The sequence below is a fragment of the Urocitellus parryii genome, chromosome 12, assembly GCF_045843805.1.
Source record: "Urocitellus parryii isolate mUroPar1 chromosome 12, mUroPar1.hap1, whole genome shotgun sequence".
NCBI lineage: Eukaryota > Metazoa > Chordata > Mammalia > Rodentia > Sciuridae > Urocitellus > Urocitellus parryii.
Window position 1 is genome coordinate 14,160,197 of NC_135542.1, and position 18,458 is coordinate 14,178,654.

An 18,458-nucleotide genomic window follows, 5' to 3' on the forward strand; every position below is an offset into this window, starting at 1 on the left:
TTGTACTTATTTTTGAAAGAAACGAGTTACCAGAGGATTTTAAGTTGCACACGTGGTTCAAATTCTATTGCTGAGCAAAAATAAAGAGGTGCTGAGCTTACACTTGGCAAGACACCAATGTCAGCTAATAGTGCAAGGAAACATTTGATTAATGATAGATGGGACACTGTGGAGGGCTCAGAGGGGTGCAGAGGGGCTCTCCAAGAGCTGCAAGACTGTTAAGGGTGTGTGGGTGCATCTCGGTGGAGCCAAGGGAGCGCTAGAGGAAAATGGGGTGGTGGTCATTCCGCTCTCCTGGGCTCCACCGCGGGTGCCAGGCCCGGCAGACCTAGGAGCGCTGGCTTGGCAGCCCTGCCGCCCAGACCCCGGCTGCCCAGCCCCTCCCCCAGCTCGTGCGCCCCTGGGTCAGCCTTTACAGACACAGGGTCCACTCACTTCTCAGTGTCTACACCCCTGTCCTTGCTTACCTGGACCAGCCCAGTCACCCGACCTGTCCAGGGCTGCACCTTGGGCCTCCAAGTCTGCCCCTAGAAGGCTCCGTGGGCATGTTGAAACGTACCTAGGTCCCAGGCCTCCTGGCACCCACAAGGCCCAGGAGCAGCCCGCTGCTCTCCTGCTCTCATCCCTCAGGTGTGATCCAGCCCCAGGGCCTTTGCCCTGGCTACTCCTGCCAGCTGAACCCTCCTCCCTCTGGTGTGCCTCACTCAGGTACTGCTTCCCCAGGAGGCCTACCTTGCTGTTGAGTCCTCAGCGAGGTGCTGCTGCACACCTGTCACTACTGGGGGAGAAGCTGAGGCAGAAGGATCACTAGAGCCCAGGGGTTTGAGACTAGCCTGGGCAGCATAGAGATCCTGTGTCCGTTGCTGACACACCCAGCAGGATGCCCCGCACCAGCAGCTGCTCCACCGGCTCTTCGCCCGGTGCCCGCGTGAACGTGCGGCGTTGCTTGACCCTCGCGCAGCGCCGTAGGCCCCGGGGCACGCCGGGAGGCCGCGATGGCGGAAGTGTCTGAGAGGACGCTGCAGGTGTCGGTGCTGGTGGCTTTCGCCTCCGGAGTGCTCGTCGGCTGGCAGGCGAACCGGCTAAGGAGGCGCTACCTGGACTGGAGGAAGCGGAGGCTGCAGGACTGGCTGGCGACGACGCAGAAGAAGCTGGACCTGGCCTGAGTGGCCGCCTGGCGATGCGCGCGCGCGCCCGGCTTCCTCGCCCTCCCGCCCGCGGAGGCGTGGCCGAGGAGATGCTGCCGCGTGGGCCGCGGGATCCGCTGCAGGCGGTGCGGCGTCTCAGTCAGGAGCTGAAGCAGCAGGTACGGTGGGGCAGGGCGCACCCCGGGGTGGGCGAGGGGGCGCGGGGCGCAAGCAACTGCTCTGCGGGCTCTTCGCCAGGTGTCCGCTGTGAACTGTGCGGCGATGCTTGACCCTCGCGCAGCGCCGTAGGCCGTGCTGTACGCCGGGCGGCCGCCATGGCGGACGTGTTGGAGAGGAGGCTGCAGGTGTCGGTGCTGGTGGCTTTCGCCTCCGGAGTGCTCGTCGGCTGGCAGGCGAACCGGTTAAGGAGGCGCAACCTGGACTGGAGGAAGCAGAGGCTGCAGGACAAGCTGGCGAAGACGCAGAAGAAGCTGGACCTGGCCTGAAGCAGCAGGTACGGTGGGGCCGCGCGCCCCCCGGGGTGGGCGAGGGGGCGCGGGGCGCCGCGGCGCTTTCCTCCCAGCGACCCCACTCCCTGGGAGCCGGGGTCCGACCCAAACGCTCCGCACCCGCGACCTCTCCGCGCCAAACCCCGCTCCAGCCCGCGCTAAACCCCTTTCCAGCCCACGCTGCCCCGGGCCGGGCCAGCCAAGGAACCTCCCGACCGTCCACGATAGACCGCGTCCCCCGCCCTGACGGCCCCCAGCCGCCGGGTCTGCAGCCCAGGGCTGCGCTGGAGCTGCCCTACCCGCGCCCGCCCCGCGCTCTCCGGGGTCCCTGTCCCTGGAGCCACCGCTCTTGGGGCCCAAGCCTCAGGAAGAGTCCTACTGTGTCAGGACTGCAGGACCTGGAGGGCGAGCAGGGACGTTAACTAGAGGACACACAAGTGATGTCAGCATGAAAATTAGCTTCAAAGATAAACCAGTGGCAAAGGAGATGAACTCTCCCAAAGACTGTGAAAATGGCCACTCTCAGTCTTGGGGAAGGCGTGGCCGGCCTGGCACCTAGACTGGCTGCTCCAGGGTGTCAGGTTCAGCTTTCTGGAAAGCACTGTGACAAGGTATAGCCCATGTGCATGAGCCCAGGCTGGGTAGTGGAGTTCTAGAAACCTGCCCTATGTAATAACCAAACGTTGGGACAGAGATTGAAAGATAGTAAAAGTACTGGTCTCATTGTTGCTTAATAGAAAAAATGATACACTTTAATGAGAAGTAATAGGGGAGTGAATAACTTTTGATGGGATATAATAATACTATTATTAAACTTTTGTTAAATCTTAATGTGTTAGGGAAAATATTTGTGATCAAATGACAAGTTAACAAAAACAAAACGGAATAAAAGGTATCTTAATGACGTTTTTCTATATATAGTACATGAAAAAGATATAAAAGAAAACATGCTGAAATGGTATCTCTGTGGTGGAATGCTGGGAGTAGTGTTTTTTCTCATTTTTAAGTACACCGAGTGCCTATGCCTTTTTTTTTTTCCCCCAGTACTGAGATTGAACCCAGGTGTGCCCTATCAGTGAGCCACATCCCAGCTCTTTTATTATTTATTTGTTTTTGTGGTACTGGGGATAAGTCTGGGGCCTTGTGCATGCTAGGCATGTAAGTGCTCCACCACTGAGCCACATCCCTAGCCCTTTTTATTTTTTATTGTGACACAGAGTCTGGCTAAATTGTTGAGGCTGGCCTTGAACTTGTGATCCTCCTGCCTTAGCCTCCATAGTAGCTGGGATTATAGGTGTGTGCCATTTCATCCCAGGTCTATTACCTTGCGAGCAAAAAAAAGTAAATAGCAATTAATAGGTTCATTTTTTTTTTTAGATTCTTTATCAGTTTGCTAATTTTATTTTGTAAAAAGGTTCTATTGCCAAGATTTTTACTCTAAATAAAATTATTTTATATCAGTTAAAAATAAGCCAGGCACGGTGATGCAGGCCTGTAATCCCAGCATCTCTGGAGGCTGAGGCAGGAGGATGGTGAATTCAAAGCCAGCCTCAGCAAAAATGAGGTGCTGTACAACTCATTGAGACTGTCTCTAAATAAAATACAAAATAGGGCTGGGGTCATGTGCCCCTGAGTTCAATCCATGGTACCTAAAAAGAATTTTAAAAAATAAATTTTAAAATGTACCAAACAATTTGGCACATAAATATTTAAGTGACTTTGTATTGGAATCACAGTGGTACAGCAAAAGCAAAATTGTCTCCTGGTAGAAATGAAAAAAATAACTTGATGGAGTATTGACTTACTTACCGGTAACTTACTGTGGTTCTGCACTTAATTTTAAATTTAGTGGGACATTAATAAGAGAACAAGGAAATTTTTCAAAAGTAAACTATAAAAGCAGTTAGTAAAGCAAAAATAAAAGATGATTACAAAATTATTCAACTTGGGGACAAATTGATTCAGGAACCACTTGATACCTTGAATATCTGGAAAGGACGTTTTAATAGTATTAGCTCATTCTTTCTTGTATCCACAAAAGAGACCTGAAAAGAAAGTGGACGGGGCTGGGGATGTGGCTCAAGCGCTAATGTGCTCACCTGGCATGCGCTGTGCGCTGGGTTCGATCCTCAGCACCACATAAAAATAAAATAAAGACGTTGTGTCCACCGAAAACTAAAAAATAAATATTAAAATTTCTCTCTCTCTCTCTCTCTCTCTCTCTCTCTCTCTTAAAAAAAAAAAAAAGAAAGTGGAATAAATTTCTAGCATGGTATCCATGGGGCAAGGAATCAGCTTCCTATTTGGGTCACTGAGTGTATGAATTTTGTAAATAACTCAGGTGGATGCCAAATAATAAGGACAGAGAAGAAGCTAGTGGAATTTACTTTTTTATCTACTTTATCTTTTCCACATAATCTGCAGAAAAGAAACCAAAGAAAGGTGTGCCTTTTTGGAGGGGTACATTGACAAAGATGCAAGTAGTCTTTAGTAACACAGGAAGTCAGGACAAAGTCATGTAACATTCGATGCAATGAATACTATTTGGTAATAAGGAATAAACTTATGATACAACAGTGTGGAAGCATAACATTACATGGTTCATGTAGATAAGAGTTCATACTGTACAAGTTCATTTATATAAAAGTTCAAGAGCAGGCAAAATTTAGGGTGGAAAAAAATTAAGATAAGGTTGTCTCAGGAGGAATGGGATGGAATTTACTAGAAAGGACATTGTAGTTCTTCTATGAGGTTTCAGTTGTAAACACACGTTTGTCAAAATGCAGCAGATATACCTTTTAGGTTTGTGCATGTCTTTGTATGTTTTACATCAAATATTCAGCTCTCTTAGTGGTACCTATAGCACATTATTTAGGGGGCAGTGTATTGGTGACTGCGGTTGACTTCAAAATGCTTAAAAATAAAGTGGGTTGATGGATAGAAAGACCAAATAAGTAGGGTAAAATGTGAACAGTAGAATCGAGGTAGTGGCATATAGGTATTTGCTCTAAAATTCTTTCGACTTTATTGTATGCCTAAAAGTGTTTATTTCATAAGGGGAGAAAAGTAAATTTTTATTTCCTAAGACAATAGACATAACTGAAATATAAGAATCATAATTTAATATGATGTTTTAAACTGTCTCCGTTTTCCATAGGTTGATAGTCTGCTTTCTGAGAGCCGATTGAAAGAAGCTCTAGAATCTTATAAAAGTCGAGATATTTACCAAAGGTAAAGTATGCTCAATTATTGGGTTTTCTTGGGACTAAGCTTGTATCTCAACGAGTTGGATTTAAGGCACAGAAGTTGTTTGAGACTTTCTTGCCCTCTTTCCCTTCCTTTCTTGCTTTTTCTTTTTATTTATCTATGTTTCACCCGAAAGACAAAATAATAATGGTAGATGATATTGAGGTAACAGTGAATAAGATTTTCTAAAATGTACTTTTAAATATTTCCTATCATTATCTATATCTACCTGGTCTTAATTTGAAATGATAAGATCAAATAAAGAATAGTAAATATTAAAAAGAAGCACCCTTCATTTATTTTATACCCTGTATGTGCCGGGCATTATAGTCTGTACTCCACAAACTTTTTCTTAAATTTTTTCAATAATACCATAAGGTACTTATTAACATAAATAAGAAAATCAAGGCTCACAGCAGTTAGTTAATGCATCTAGCATTACTTGGCTTTAAGACACTGAAGTTGGGAGCCTATGAAAATGTTTTAAGGTGGCTAAGAAATGCAGAATTCCTTGAAGCAAGGGAGGGCACTTGAGAATCTCAGAGGTGCAGGGTTTAGTCCATTACAACCAAATGGAAGGATTGCAGGGTGATGTCATGAAGGTCTAGAAGGAACCAGCTACACCTAGTGGTTGTGGGCTTGTTGCTATTGTGCAGCAACTAAAATCTGCTCAGAATGCACTGTGGTGGCTCACGCAGAATTACCCTAGCCCAGAAATGATCAGAAATCTTGCTAGAAGCAATTTGTCTTTGCTTGGGATAATGACCTTTAATTTTCTTGAAAAGATACTGTGTTCTCTATATGAGTAAGTAGTTTCTGGTTTTAATCCCTGGGAAATTTTAACATTAAATAGACATAACGAACTAAACTGAACTAGACTGCTAACACTTTTGCATTAAGTTCAGAACATCATTAAGTAAATCTGCATATTTGGGGGTATTTGAAGAGTTTATAGCATTCAGAAGAACATGAGAAGGGGCACCAGGAGATAAATAGTAAATACTTAAGTAATAAGACCATGGGGAAGAAAAGAAAAGAGCATGAGATTCATTCTATTCATTTAAATTATTTATTAGAAGTATTTGGAAAAGTTTTAATTTAGCCAGGAATTCAAAGTGCCTCAAGGCAAAGTAAAATATAAATAATTTTTAAAATGTCAAACGGAATTTAATTTACCATTATTGGCAGGATTGATTGTTTAAGGAATTATTTCAAATTAAGTTAATTAATAATAGTGAAGAAAATAATAAAGGTAATTGTGCTTGCTTTGCTAGATTTAAAAACAAAATAATATATACAGACTATATTTGAAGCCTTGGGGAAAGCTAAGTTTTGAATTTTCTTTTAAAAAATATTAAGCGTTAGGGCTGGGGATGTGGCTCAAGCGGTAGCGTGCTCGCCTGGCATGCGCTGTGCGCTGGGTTCGATCCTCAGCACCACATAAAAATAAAATAAAGATGTTGTGTCCACCGAAAACTAAAAAATAAATATTAAAAATTCATTCTCTCTCTCTCTCTCTCTCTCAAAATAAAAAATATTAAGTGTTTCTGGGGAGAAGAGATTGAACCCAGGCCCCTTTGCCACATGGTTACATCCCTCTTCCTTTTTATTTTTTTCTTCTGAGACAAGGTCTTGTTAAGTTACCCTGGCTGGCCTCAGACTTTCAGTCCTCCTCCTCAGCCTCTAGAGTTGCTGGGATTGTAGATGTGTGACACCCCGCCTGGCAATAATAAGTAATTTTAAGCCATAGTTAGCTTGTGAATAAAATGATCCCTTCACAGTCCCTTAAAAATTCACACTGATGTTTGCAAGTCTGAAAATGTCATTTTGCCCTTATGTTTGATTAATAGTTAGCTGGTTATAGAATTTAAAATAATTGCTACTAAAACTTTTGAAGGCATTGTTCAGTTTTCTTTGCATGCAGTGATGCTGGTAAGTCCAATTATCGTTCCTTAATAATTAGCCTGTTGACTTTTCAGCCTTGGTGTTTTGAAATTTTAGCACAATATATTTTGGCATTGTTTTTATCTGTTTAGCACCAAGTGGATAGTTTCACTTTGAAAACTCATATATTTCTCATGAGCTCTGGGAAATTTTATTTTACTAAAGATCACTTCATTACTTCCATTTATCTATTTTTTCTGAAACATCTTTGAGTCGGGTATTGAATATCTTGGATAGATTGTCTAGGTTTCTAAACCTCTCATGAATACTTTTGTTGCTTGTCTTTTTCTTACGCCTGGGAGATTCTCTTGACTTTTTTTTTTCCTCCTAAATGGAATTGTAATTGAGGATTGAGTAACAAATACTGACAGTATTTTGTATAGCAGCCACAATTAAGTCCATCAGACATTCCAAATAAAACATTAACAAAAATTTGTATAACTTCTATGAATGTTTTATTTTACTGATCATGTTGTTCATTTACTAGTGTTTTTTCTTGTTTTGAATCTTTTTTTTTATAGTATCATATTTCTGCTTTCAGATTTTCTCCTTCCATGCTTAGGTTTGTTTTTAAGTTTTCTTCTGTTCTTTGAATTGTCTTGCTTCCTTGGTGCTCGGATTCCTATTTATTTATTTATTAATTTTACATTTTATCCTTATGTTGCTGGTTTTCTTTATTTAGTCTGGTGGCCCTTTGCTATTCATTTTTATTTGAGAATGTGATTCTGGGTTGGTTATTCTAGAGCCCTTTCTCTGGTTCTTCCAACGTGGCATATCTTGGTGTCTTTCCTGTTAGCACCATATGCTGAATGCAAATCAAGTTCTTTGCAGGTGGACAGGGCTCATCATGGGGTCAGGAACCAGCCTTTAGTCTGAGGAGCCTTCAGTGCAGGAATAGGTGTGCTGGAAAGTTCTTTAGTAATTATGATTCTCCCCAAATCATTTATTATTATTATTATTATTATTATTATTATTATATTTTAAGAAGAATTTTCTGGTTCAGTGGGAAAACAGAAGGTGAGATAAGAGAAGAGAGCTAACAGGCTCAGGATTTCTGTTAATAAACTTTAAAAAGTTACTACATTTATTACAAAAGAGCCTTAACTAAATGTAAACTTAATGAGAATCTTTGCTCTTTCCCCTAGTAATACAAAGACCCCTGATGGCTTTAAGATTGATTTCCCTAAACGTGCACCCATGTGCATCCTAGACAGACCTTCAATGCCCAAAGCATTGAACCTGTCCCGAGAACCTGTTCAAAAGGGGTGTGTAGTGGCAGTGGCAGTGGCAGGAAGAGGCAGCCACTGCCACTGCCACTAGTCCGAGTGCCCACTCGGAGTCCGAGTGCCCACCTGCCCTGCCTGCTGCCCTCCCAGGGACCCACTGTGGTTCTTTTTAGAACCTTATTTTCTCTGCCTGGAGTCGGGCTTGTTGGGAGACTTACACAGCTGTGGTGGGGGTCAGTTGTGTCTCATGTCCAGTTCCTTGGCCTTGGGAACTGTAGAGCTGGGGAGGCGTTTTAGAACCTAGAGCCCCTCCTCATTTTAGACTCAGAAGACTGAGGCCCCAGGTCCCTGACATTTCTGAGACTGGTTTTCCTGCCCAGGGCCTTGGAGCACCCTTGGATCATCTAAAGCAGTGGGTACAAAGGTTTTTACATGTGGATTTTTAAACATTATTCTTAACAGTAGCCAATGGCCTTGCCTGCTTAGTGATTGAATGATTTTTTTAAATAGCTTTCTAATTGTGACAACAGAAAAATCATTATATTTTCTTTCTTTTTTAAAATTTAGATGTATCCAGTTAAAACAGGCAACAGATGAGAATAAAAATGTTCTTCAAAAGCTAAGAAAAGTATTATGTGAATCATATTAGAAAAAAAACTTTTTCTATAAATATTTTCACTAAGAGGAATGAATTGGAGTCGGTAAGTTCCTGGGTTTGCATTAGAAATAAAGCCCAACCCAGAGGTGCTGAGTGGGGGCATGGTCTCCCAGGTGTGCTTCAGAGCAGAAGAGAACCTCCAGCCCTGCTGAGCTCTTCAGCATTAAGGACCCAGAAACCCAGACACTGCCTTTCAAATGTGTGCATTGTATAACTTAGATGAGGGGCAGTTTAGAGCCATTTTGATTTTATTCCCACTGTGGGTAGAGTCTAGCCCCGGGTGAGTGGAAGGAAGTCTGGTCTCGGTGGTGGCTCTCACAGCAATGACTGCCAGATTGGAGGAGCAAGCTGTACCCTTGGCCATCCCTTCAGGACTTTTTTTTTTTTTTTTGTATGGGCCTGAGTTTCATCTACGTGTCTAGGGCTAGAGGCTCATGGAGCCAGTGGAAGTCACCTGAAAGTGTCCCCTGCCTGTGTCTGAATCCTTGTTACTGCATCTGAGAGTCTCTTCTGCATTTCTGCAGTGACACAGAACTTTTCAACGCAGGAGGCAGGCTCACCCCAAGTTTGAAAACCTAGTTAACCCATTTCACAGATGGGAAAACAGCCTTCAAAGGTGAAGAAACAATGTCTCTGTCAGTAAGCGGCAGAACCTGGGACCAGCCCTCTCCTTTCTGACTCTGGAGCCAATATCCTGTCAGACCCTGTCCCCTACTTGACTCTAGAGTGTCTGCAGTGCTCAGCAAGAAACAAAACAAAAACAAAACCATGTGGTTTTGTGTTTTCATTTGGCTTGCATTCCAACTCAATTACTTAACTACATTTCTTTTAACTCTGATGTATTTCCCTAAGGTAAGTATAATCTCACACTAGTCTTTATTTTGTCCTACAGCACTTACTGTGGTTTTTATTGTTATTTTTTTTAAATGAATGTAATTAGGAAACTAAAATTCATTTTTCAATGAAATATTCTCTCCTAGGTGGATGAGTCTGCACCTGTCGGGAACTATAATCAGAGAAAGGAGGAGGAGCAGAATTTTCTGGACAAGCTCACTCAACAGCTGCAGGCGCTTGCTGTGACCACAAGCAGAGAACATAGAACTGAGTATGCCATCTTCTTGCCTTCATTCTTTTCTTTCAGATATTATGTTGCTATCATTTTTACATTTGATTCTGAAATAAATATATGCTATAACAGCATAGATATGAAGAAATGACCACAATGGTCTGAATAATGAGCAGTTTTATTGTACATGATAGGACATGTAAAATCCCAAGAGAGATGTAAGGATGTGCACGTCCTAGTCTTTGCCCTCAGATTACTCAAGATGTAGTTGGGAAAGCAAAACAGAGGTGCGAGAAGCTACATAAACAAGTGTTAAATAACTAGGATGATGCCCTGAGTGTCAGTGTTGATGGGTAAGGAAAATGACTTGCAGTGTCTACTGACAGGGTCTCCTTTCTTATAAATGTTTTTTAAAAATTTGAAGTAGACACATAATTGTTTTTCTGCTGGAGAGAATGTTAATAATCTCTCTTACAAATTACAAAAGACTTGTAGGTATAAACAAACCCAATTTGTAAGGAGCAACAAAATATCAATTATTTAGACCCTTCAAATGCTGTTCCCCAGCTTTTTACACTGTAGGAAAAATGCTAAGAATATTGACTCGAAGATTCTAGAATTTTCACTGAATTCTAGCATTAAGAACGTCAGAATAGCTGATATTTTACTTAACTTTTCCACCACAAACAATTATAAAATCTGTGCAAATAAATAATATACATTCTTTTGAAGTGAACATATCACATTAGCCAAAATGAGCCATATAGGACCAGAGAGCAATTTTCAATAAATTTCAAAAATTGAAATTGTATATATTTTTTGATCTCTTAGAATTATATTAAAGCTCAGTGACAGAAAAATAACTAGATATCATTAAAAGTCTGCAAATTAAGTTACATACTTTATCTGTGTGACCCATTAATTCAAGAAAGTGTTGCACTGGAAATTGGAAAATATTTCAAATGATAAAAATGTATGACTCTGGGGCTGGGTTGTGGCTCAGTGATAGAGTGCTTGCCTAGCACGTGTGAGACGCTGGGTTTGAGCCTCAGCACCACATAATACCTTTATTTATTATGTCCAACTACAACTAAAAAAATATTTTAAAAAGTATGTATGACTCATGGGTTGCAGCCAAAGTAGTGCTTAGAAAGGAATTCATAGCTTCAATGAATAATTTTAAAAGATACCAAAAATCAATTATTGAAGCTGTTAACTTAAGAAGCCAGAAAAAGAACAAGGTAAGCCCAAGGGAAAGGAAAAAATACAACGGGAACAGAAAAGAGTGACATCAACAGATAAACAGTAGGTGCAATCAGCAAAGCCAAACATTGACTTTTCTGTAAATATTAATCAAATTGATAAATTCTTAGCAACACTGATTAAGAGGAAAGAAATACAATAGTGATGAAGATAAATGGCTCTAGGTATATCCAGATACTCCAAGTATACATTCAAGAGCTCTACCACTGAGCCACCGCCTCAGCCCGCATCCTAACTGGCTCTGATGGGAAGCTCACTGCAGGCAGACATTGTTCTAAACACTTTACGGATTGTCACTCACCTGATCCTCATGACAGCCTTAGGAGTCAGGTTCTGTTGTTATCTCAGCTTTATTTATGAGAAAGGGAGAGCTTACAAGAAGGTCACCCATGGAAGAGAGAGAGCCAGAATCAAAACCCCCACTTGTGTTTCAAGCACTGTGTGAGAGTACTCAAGCAGCGTGTCCTGAATGGGGGACCCAGGCCGTGGGTGGGGTGCTCTTGTAGCACAGGCCTCGCTCATATCATCCGGCTCCTTGTCCACCCTCAGTCCTTCAGGTCACGTGTGCTCAGCACGGTTATGGGAACCATTAGTTGTACTTTCCTTTCATTGCTTTTTTTTTTTTTTGGCCAGCTCCAAAAATGGAACAGTTCTTCAAGGTACAGAGGTTCTGCTCCAACTGGGTTTTACTCGCATGTTTTTTCAAGAGATCTCCTCATACAAATGCTTTTTGTAGAACTGATGTGCTTACTGACAAAGAGGAAGATGAGGATTCTTCTGAGGAAGATGAAGAAGATGAAGATGATGACGAAATGGAAGAAAGTGGTGGAGAGGAAGAAGAATCAGAAGAGGAAGAGGAACAAGAAAATGAATCTCCTAAACAAACAAGTAGAAAATACATTGCTCTTGGAGATTTTACTGCTCAGCAAGTTGGGGACCTTACATTTAAGGTAAGTAGAGAAGACGGGGACCTAGTGTAAGGAGAATGTTTCTAAAGGCTCAGTCTGTTTAAATAAGGAATTATGATTTACAAGCAGTAGTTATGTGAGAGTCTATTATTAAAGTTACCTGTTCTAAAGATGTGGCTTTAGTGTTGATAAATCTTAACAAGGGGTAAAATTTTATAATTAGTTTCTGAATGTCATATGTACCAAGTTATTCAGGTGGGTTAGGCAGTGTTCTAGCTGAGGTAGGGGGAGCACTATCACACTTCTTCCTGTTGGCTTAGACTTGAAGGGGCGCATGTGCATTCTAGGCCTGTGCATAGATAAGTGGCAGGTGGGATAGAAAAATGAAGTTGTGGGGTCTTGTTTGTTTATGCAGAGCAGGGATCAGACCTGGCCTAGCCGGGCAGGTGATCTACCCCTGAGCTATAGCCTCAGCCATGCAGTCAAGTAAAGTATTTGAGACAATTTTCTGCTAGTGAAATGATTCAAAGAAATTTTTATTGAATATATAAATCTTGATCTTTTGTTTAACTTCAAAGTGTGACACTCATTAATAGTAAAATATGCAAGAATATTGTACAACTTATACCTTTATTGTTTTTTGTTTGGTTTGGTACCAGGGATTGAACTTGGGAGTGCTTTACCACTGAGCTACGTCCCCACCCCTTTTTTATTTTTACTTTGAGACAGGGCCCCTTGCTAGGTTGCTTAGAACCTCGCCAAGTTGCTGAGGCTGGCCCCAAACTTGCAGTCCTCCTGCCTCAGACTCCCAAGTCACTGAAATTACAGGCATGTGCTACTGCACTCAGCGAATACATTTTAATTCATAGGTTTTTTTTTTCAACTTTTCCTAGAAAAATGCCACCAATACTAAATAATAATGTATATTCTAAGAAAGTCTTTGCTTTTACATGTCTTCAGTAGTGGAAATTACTGTTTTTCAAGGATGGATTATATTTCGTACATGAACAAGTATTGTTTTCAATGGACAAGTATTGTTGAAAACATGGATTAGGTAGGTAGGAACATTGGGTAAACTATTTTTGTTTCAAAATAGGGCTTAACTTAATAGAATCATTTTTCTTTAGGGATTTATATGATACTCCTGGAAGAAATTTTGCAAAGAGAGACTTACAAATTCAAAAATATTTTCTGCAATAATCAAATTGCTAGAATAAGTACGGGTCCTCATAAATGCTTGTGGAAATGGTCCCCATTTGCATGTAGAATTTGAATGTGTGTTGAGCAACCCAAAGGAATGATTCATTTATAGTCACAAAGGTATTGGGGTATGGCAGTAAGGAAGCATTTGATAAAAGTTAGGATAAATATTGAATTAAGGAAATGTTTCCTTTTTTCAGTGTATATTTTAAAGCATTAGTAATGAAATGCTACTCATGACTATTGAGCTTTATTTTTAAATTTGTACTTTGTTTTGCGTTAAGAAAGAAGAAATTCTTCTTGTAATTGAGAAGAAGCCTGATGGTTGGTGGATAGCTCAGGACAGCAAAGGAAACGAAGGTCTGATTCCCAGAACCTACCTGGAGGTGAGTCTTTGTTGTTTATGCTTTCTCCTTCAGATAGATCTAATTTCCAGTTAAACATTAAGCTGTATTCTTGGATCAGTTGACTAGAGAATGACTTGAAATTTAAATTTAGTTTTACAGAGACAGGGCGTGGGGAGGACATTGTGTATTGAGGTCTTGGGGCCTGTGAAGAGCTCCGGTGAAAGTGAGCCCTGGAGCATTCTCAGCAGGAGGTGGCTCTGTGAGCTGGTGGTGTTTATAACAACTAAGAGGCATTTATTATCATAAAACATGGTCACTGTCCACTTGGTGTTTACTTCCACAAATACATGACCCCCTTACCAAGATATCAGCATACTGTCCATGCCTGCTTGGTCCTGAGTCACAGCACATGCTGCGTGGTGCAGACACCTGTCTGGATGAGCTCTGTGGGATGGAAATAAGAAAACCCACACACGGGATTCCGAGTCTTCCAGTGACCACACTGAGTTCCTGACAGGGGGCGGGGTTATTCTCTGATACCACGGGTGTCATTTTCCTTATCAGCTCCTTAGCACCAGCCAGTGTCCAGCAACTCAGTTGGATTCTGGCCTTAACTCCTGGATTTAGCACAGGTGTCACACAGTAAGGGCACAGTCCCACTAGACTGCCCTCTGTTCAGATGCCAGTCACATGTCCCAGCAGCCACTTGTACTTCTGACTGATTGGCTAAAAATTCAGAAGTCTCCTCTCCTTCTGCAGGGGTCTGATGATTCCCTAGGGTGACTCAGAGAACTTGGGAGAACACTTTCCAGTCTGTCCTCTGTATCTGAGGATACAGAGCAAAAATATCTTAAAACAGTTGCATCTGTATTGAACATGTACAATTCTTTTTCTTGTCATTATTTTCTAAACTATACAATATAATAATCATTTATTTGGCGTTTACATTGTGTTAGAGATCATAGGTATTTTGTATATGATTTAAGGTATGTGGGAAGATGTGTACAGGTCATATGCAAATACTGTATCATTTTATATAAGTGACTAGAGCATCCTTAGGTTTAGTATCCATGGGGATTCCTGGGACCAATCCCTTGAGGTTACTGCGGGACAACTATACTTGGATGTATCAGTTTATTATAAAGGATGCAACTGAGGAACACCAGTGAAGAAGACGCATAGGGCAAGATGTTGAGGTGGGGCATGCAGGACCTAAGCATGCTGTTCCCCAAAGCCTTTGTGTATTCACCCACCTGGAAGATACCCAAGCCCCAGCCTCCCGGGGGTTTCTATGGAAGTTTGTTTATTCTCATTAACTAAATCACTGACCATTGGTGATGAATTTAATCTCTAGGTCCTCCATCCTCCCTAAAGTTTGGAAGGAAGAGCTGAAGGTTCCAACCTCTAATCCCTTCCTGAAGCTGTCTGGGGGTCCTCTAGAGGCACCTCACTAGCCTGCACACTAGAATGGTTGAACTTCTTAGGAATAAGAAAACTTCTTATGAATAAGAATTCAGGAAATTCCAAGAGTTTTAGGAATTCTTTGCCAGCAAAAGACACAAATATATATTTTCATTACACAGATTAAGAAGTAAACAAATAGGGGGAATTATTTTTAATATTTTATATTGTCTAATATATCAAAAATATCGTTTCAACACATGATCTATATTTGGACATTGAGTTACTTGTTTTATATTAGGTTCAAAATCCAGTGTGTGTTTACGTGGACAGCACATCTCAACCTGTGCTAATGTGAAGAGTTCAGTAGCCACGGGTGGCGAAGGGCTATGCACCACGCAGGACAGGTCTAGGTCGTCCTCTGGAAGGCAGCAAGCATTCCAGCTCATGGTGACATTTATTCAGGGTGTTTGCAACCTATAATCACCATCAATTATGCCACAAAGAACCTAAAATTAGCTTCTATGAGTTACCAAAAAATCTCCCCAAAGCAGCTCACCTGAGGTAGCTGCGTCTTCTCCCACGCATGGAAGGAGTGTGGAGATGGCTTTCTGGTGCTGGTTCAGGCCCCACCTGGAACTCCATAGCTCCAAGTAAGGCAGCTCTTCCTGGGTTACCTCTTTAGTTAAGTCAGTGGCCAAATCCTTTAATGATTCTGAGCAGCAAAAGGGAATTGAGGAAAGAATCAAGAAATATGAGCTGCTATCTAAGGAGGTAAAAAGTTTTCTGGAAGTTAGAAAACTTCAGCCATGTCTTGACCACCAGCATATTTAGTCCCCAGGCCACACCTAGCTGCAAGGGAGGCTGGCTGGCCAGATGGAATCTCAGCAGGCCCAATGAGTCACCGGTTCTGCTAGAGAGGAAGAGGTGGAGGGTGGCCACCTGCAGCCTGTTTGGATCAGTCTGCATGTACCTCTTTGTAGACTCTTGGTTGTTCCTCTTGGGTGAAATCCTACATGCTTGTCAGTGCTTCAGAGGGTTTACACCTTTATATCTTGATTTATTTTGCCAATTTTGTCTTGGCAGAATTATGGCCTCCAATGTCAAGAGGGCTTATTTCCCCATGCATCTGCCGAGGCTGGCCAGTACCAGTCTTTCTTAGCCTTTGCCAATGTGATCAACAAAACAGCCTCATAGATTTTATTTGTACTTGTGGTACTCCGAATGAGGCTGAGCATCCTTTCATATGATTTACGACCATTTGCATTTCTTCTTTGTGGATAACCAATTCAGTTTCTTTGACCATTTTTCAAGTGAATTTTTTAAAAAACTTTTTCTTGATTTATAAGAGCTTTTTATAAAGTTAACCCTTAGAACTTGGTGTTAATGGTTTCTTTATTGACCTTCAGCTACGTGCATTTTTTATTAGTGAAATCTGCTAGTATTTCCATTTATGATTTTTTAAACTTTGGTATCATAACTGCAAAGGGCTTTACCCCACATTTATTTTCTCCTAGCAAAGGTAATTCTTTTAATTTTTTTCATTTGAATAAATTCTAGCTGGGATTTATTTTGATGAATTTGCTGTTTACTTTAGTCTTTGTCATTGTTTCACATAGTGTAGTTATCAGTCATGGGTTGAAATTTTTTCCCTGTCACATATAAATTCCCCTCTGTGCCTGAAAGTTTCTGAAAGTCGTAGCATTTTTATTGGTTGATTTTTGTGTTAGTTGGAAAGCACTTCCTGTTTCAACAGTTTTCCAGCCCTGTGCTAAAGAAGAGGAGCAGGCGACAAGTGAAGAGGGCAGTGAGGAGGACACCCGGGGGACGGAGGGTGAATCCGAAGCTAATCAGAGGTACAGAGTGAGGGAGAGCGAACAGCTTCTGCCGACTTTTTATTTATTTTTACTATTAAAATAATGCAAGATTTTCTTGAAATGGAGTCAGCTTATACCTGGAGAGCTTTTCATATTATTGTTGACCTAAAGGTCATGGCTACTTTAGTTTTGCAATTATTTTTAGTTTATTTAGTTCTAGCTTGGCCTCGCCTAGAGATTGTTTGGTCTTCAGAATCTACTGAGTGTTTGTACTTGTTCTCTGATTCGTGTGGTGAGGGGCAGAGGCTGCGCCTGCACTTACCTGCTCTTTCATTTCCCCAGAACTGATACTCGCTGCAGTGCTGTTCAAAAAGCTATCTCAGAGGCTGGTATCTGCTGTCTTATTAATAATACTTTATATTTGATGTCGTATAATATTTTTGGCAATTAAGACATTTGGGATGTCTTAAGTGTTTTATTACCTATAGTTCTGGTTGAGTTCAGATTCAAACCAGGATGGAGACTCTTTGAGACTGCCTAGATCTACCCAGGCTCAGGTGTGGAAGGTGCAGGGCAGAAGGCTTCTCTTTCTGCCTTAGCAAGCCTGAGCTGCAACCAGCATTTCTCATTAGGGCTTCTGTACAAGAAGAGTAGATCATCTCATTCATGGTGTGATTTCAGAGCTCGCAATCTTTCTCATTGATCCTATCCAGATTATTTATCATTTTGGCAAAGGCTGGCATTAGATTTTAGTTATTATTTGAAAAGTCTGAAAAACCCAGAAAGGTAAGACACTATCTGTTATCCTGTCATTTAAAAAAAATGACACGACAAAATGAAAATTCTCCACCCTGTGAGTAATCACCATGAACGGTTCAGTTAGCATCTTCCTGACCTTTTACTGCTCTTCTAACTCCCAAGGAGATGCTCTCGGTGCAGGTGGTTGGGGGTGCACTTACGCAAAACACCTGACAGCTCCTTGGGCGTCAAAAGCGGTATCATCTGCTGAATGGCAGTGCAGTTGGGGTGGGCCTGGAGCAGGAGCATTACAGTCAGAATGTACTTGAAGCAGTGATCTAGAAACACAAAGCTCTGCGCCCAGCACTATGTGGGCCCCAAGTCCTTGTGAGAGTGCAGATCCAGTGATGGCCACGTCCTCTCAGCAATTGGGTCACGTTGCAGCACTTTCCCTACATGTGCACGTGGTGTTTTCCCGTTGGGTTGGGCTTGCTGTGGTGCTGAAGGGACACAGTGGGGAGGTGAGGAATCATAGATGGAAGCGAGCAGACCACTTTTGTTTGTCCTCTCCTCTGCAGATGAACGCCGTGGATGTATTAACCAGCATGGGGCTATCCCCGCAGGCTTCAGGCCTTCCACACTCTCCCAGCTGCTGGAGGAAGGTACGGTGGCGCTCGGCCTCTGCAGCCATGCTTGGAGGCTAATTTTTCTCTGGTAGCTAAAACAAGTTGAGGAAGATGCCGAGTCTCACTTCTCTTTGGAGCACGTCCTTTCCTTGTCCCTCTTGTGATCATAAGCAAGGACTCCAGTTCTGTGAGAGGACCATCTGTTTACCTGTGTTGTGGGCTCCAGCCCTTCCCTATTCTCTTTAATTGCCAGCCCTTTCCTGCTCTCTAGCCTGCCTGTCCTGCCTTCCCCTGCCACCACTGTGAGCAGCGCACCACAGTGCCACCAGCCCATCCCGTCCCAGCGAGGAAGCCTCCCTTCCTCTGCTCCTCTTCACAGCAA

General features: G+C 42.2%; 2 protein-coding genes across 4 annotated transcripts; both read left to right on the plus strand.

The window, feature by feature from the left end:
• Positions 1-733: 733 nt before the first annotated feature.
• LOC144249696 (mitoregulin-like) lies at positions 734-1,166 on the plus strand. Its single transcript, XM_077791837.1, has one exon. It carries the CDS (start codon positions 996-998, stop codon positions 1,164-1,166), a length of 171 nt encoding a protein of 56 aa, XP_077647963.1. The 5' UTR covers positions 734-995.
• Positions 1,167-1,180: 14 nt separating this feature from the next.
• Positions 1,181-18,456, plus strand: LOC144249694 (nephrocystin-1-like). 3 transcript variants are annotated; one of them, XM_077791835.1, is made up of 10 exons: positions 1,181-1,306; positions 1,429-1,641; positions 4,794-4,867; positions 8,620-8,680; positions 9,691-9,815; positions 11,776-11,989; positions 13,432-13,533; positions 16,652-16,751; positions 18,029-18,112; positions 18,348-18,456. In XM_077791835.1, exons 1-10 carry the CDS (start codon positions 1,181-1,183, stop codon positions 18,380-18,382), a joined length of 1,134 nt encoding a protein of 377 aa, XP_077647961.1. In that variant the 3' UTR covers positions 18,383-18,456. The 3 variants fall into 3 exon arrangements, 1 of the variants encoding a protein (XP_077647961.1); XR_013342266.1 differs by lacking the exons at positions 8,620-8,680; positions 11,776-11,989; positions 13,432-13,533; ... (1 more) ...; positions 18,029-18,112; positions 18,348-18,456 and having other exon boundaries at positions 1,240-1,306; positions 1,386-1,641; positions 9,691-9,774; XR_013342267.1 differs by lacking the exons at positions 8,620-8,680; positions 11,776-11,989; positions 13,432-13,533; ... (1 more) ...; positions 18,029-18,112; positions 18,348-18,456 and having other exon boundaries at positions 1,247-1,306; positions 9,691-9,774.
• The last annotated feature ends 2 nt before the right edge of the window (positions 18,457-18,458 follow it).

Excerpts from the sequence above, each read along its gene's own strand:
- LOC144249694 (XM_077791835.1), top strand. The coding sequence starts at position 1,181 with ATGCGCGCGCGCGCCCGGCTTCCTCGCCCTCCCGCCCGCGGAGGCGTG. Across the intron at positions 8,681-9,690 it reads TTCTTCAAAAGCTAAGAAAA|GTGGATGAGTCTGCACCTGT; the intron begins GTATTATGTGAA and ends ATTCTCTCCTAG. Across the intron at positions 16,752-18,028 it reads GAATCCGAAGCTAATCAGAG|ATGAACGCCGTGGATGTATT; the intron begins GTACAGAGTGAG and ends TCTCCTCTGCAG.
- LOC144249696 (XM_077791837.1), top strand. The coding sequence starts at position 996 with ATGGCGGAAGTGTCTGAGAGGACGCTGCAGGTGTCGGTGCTGGTGGCT.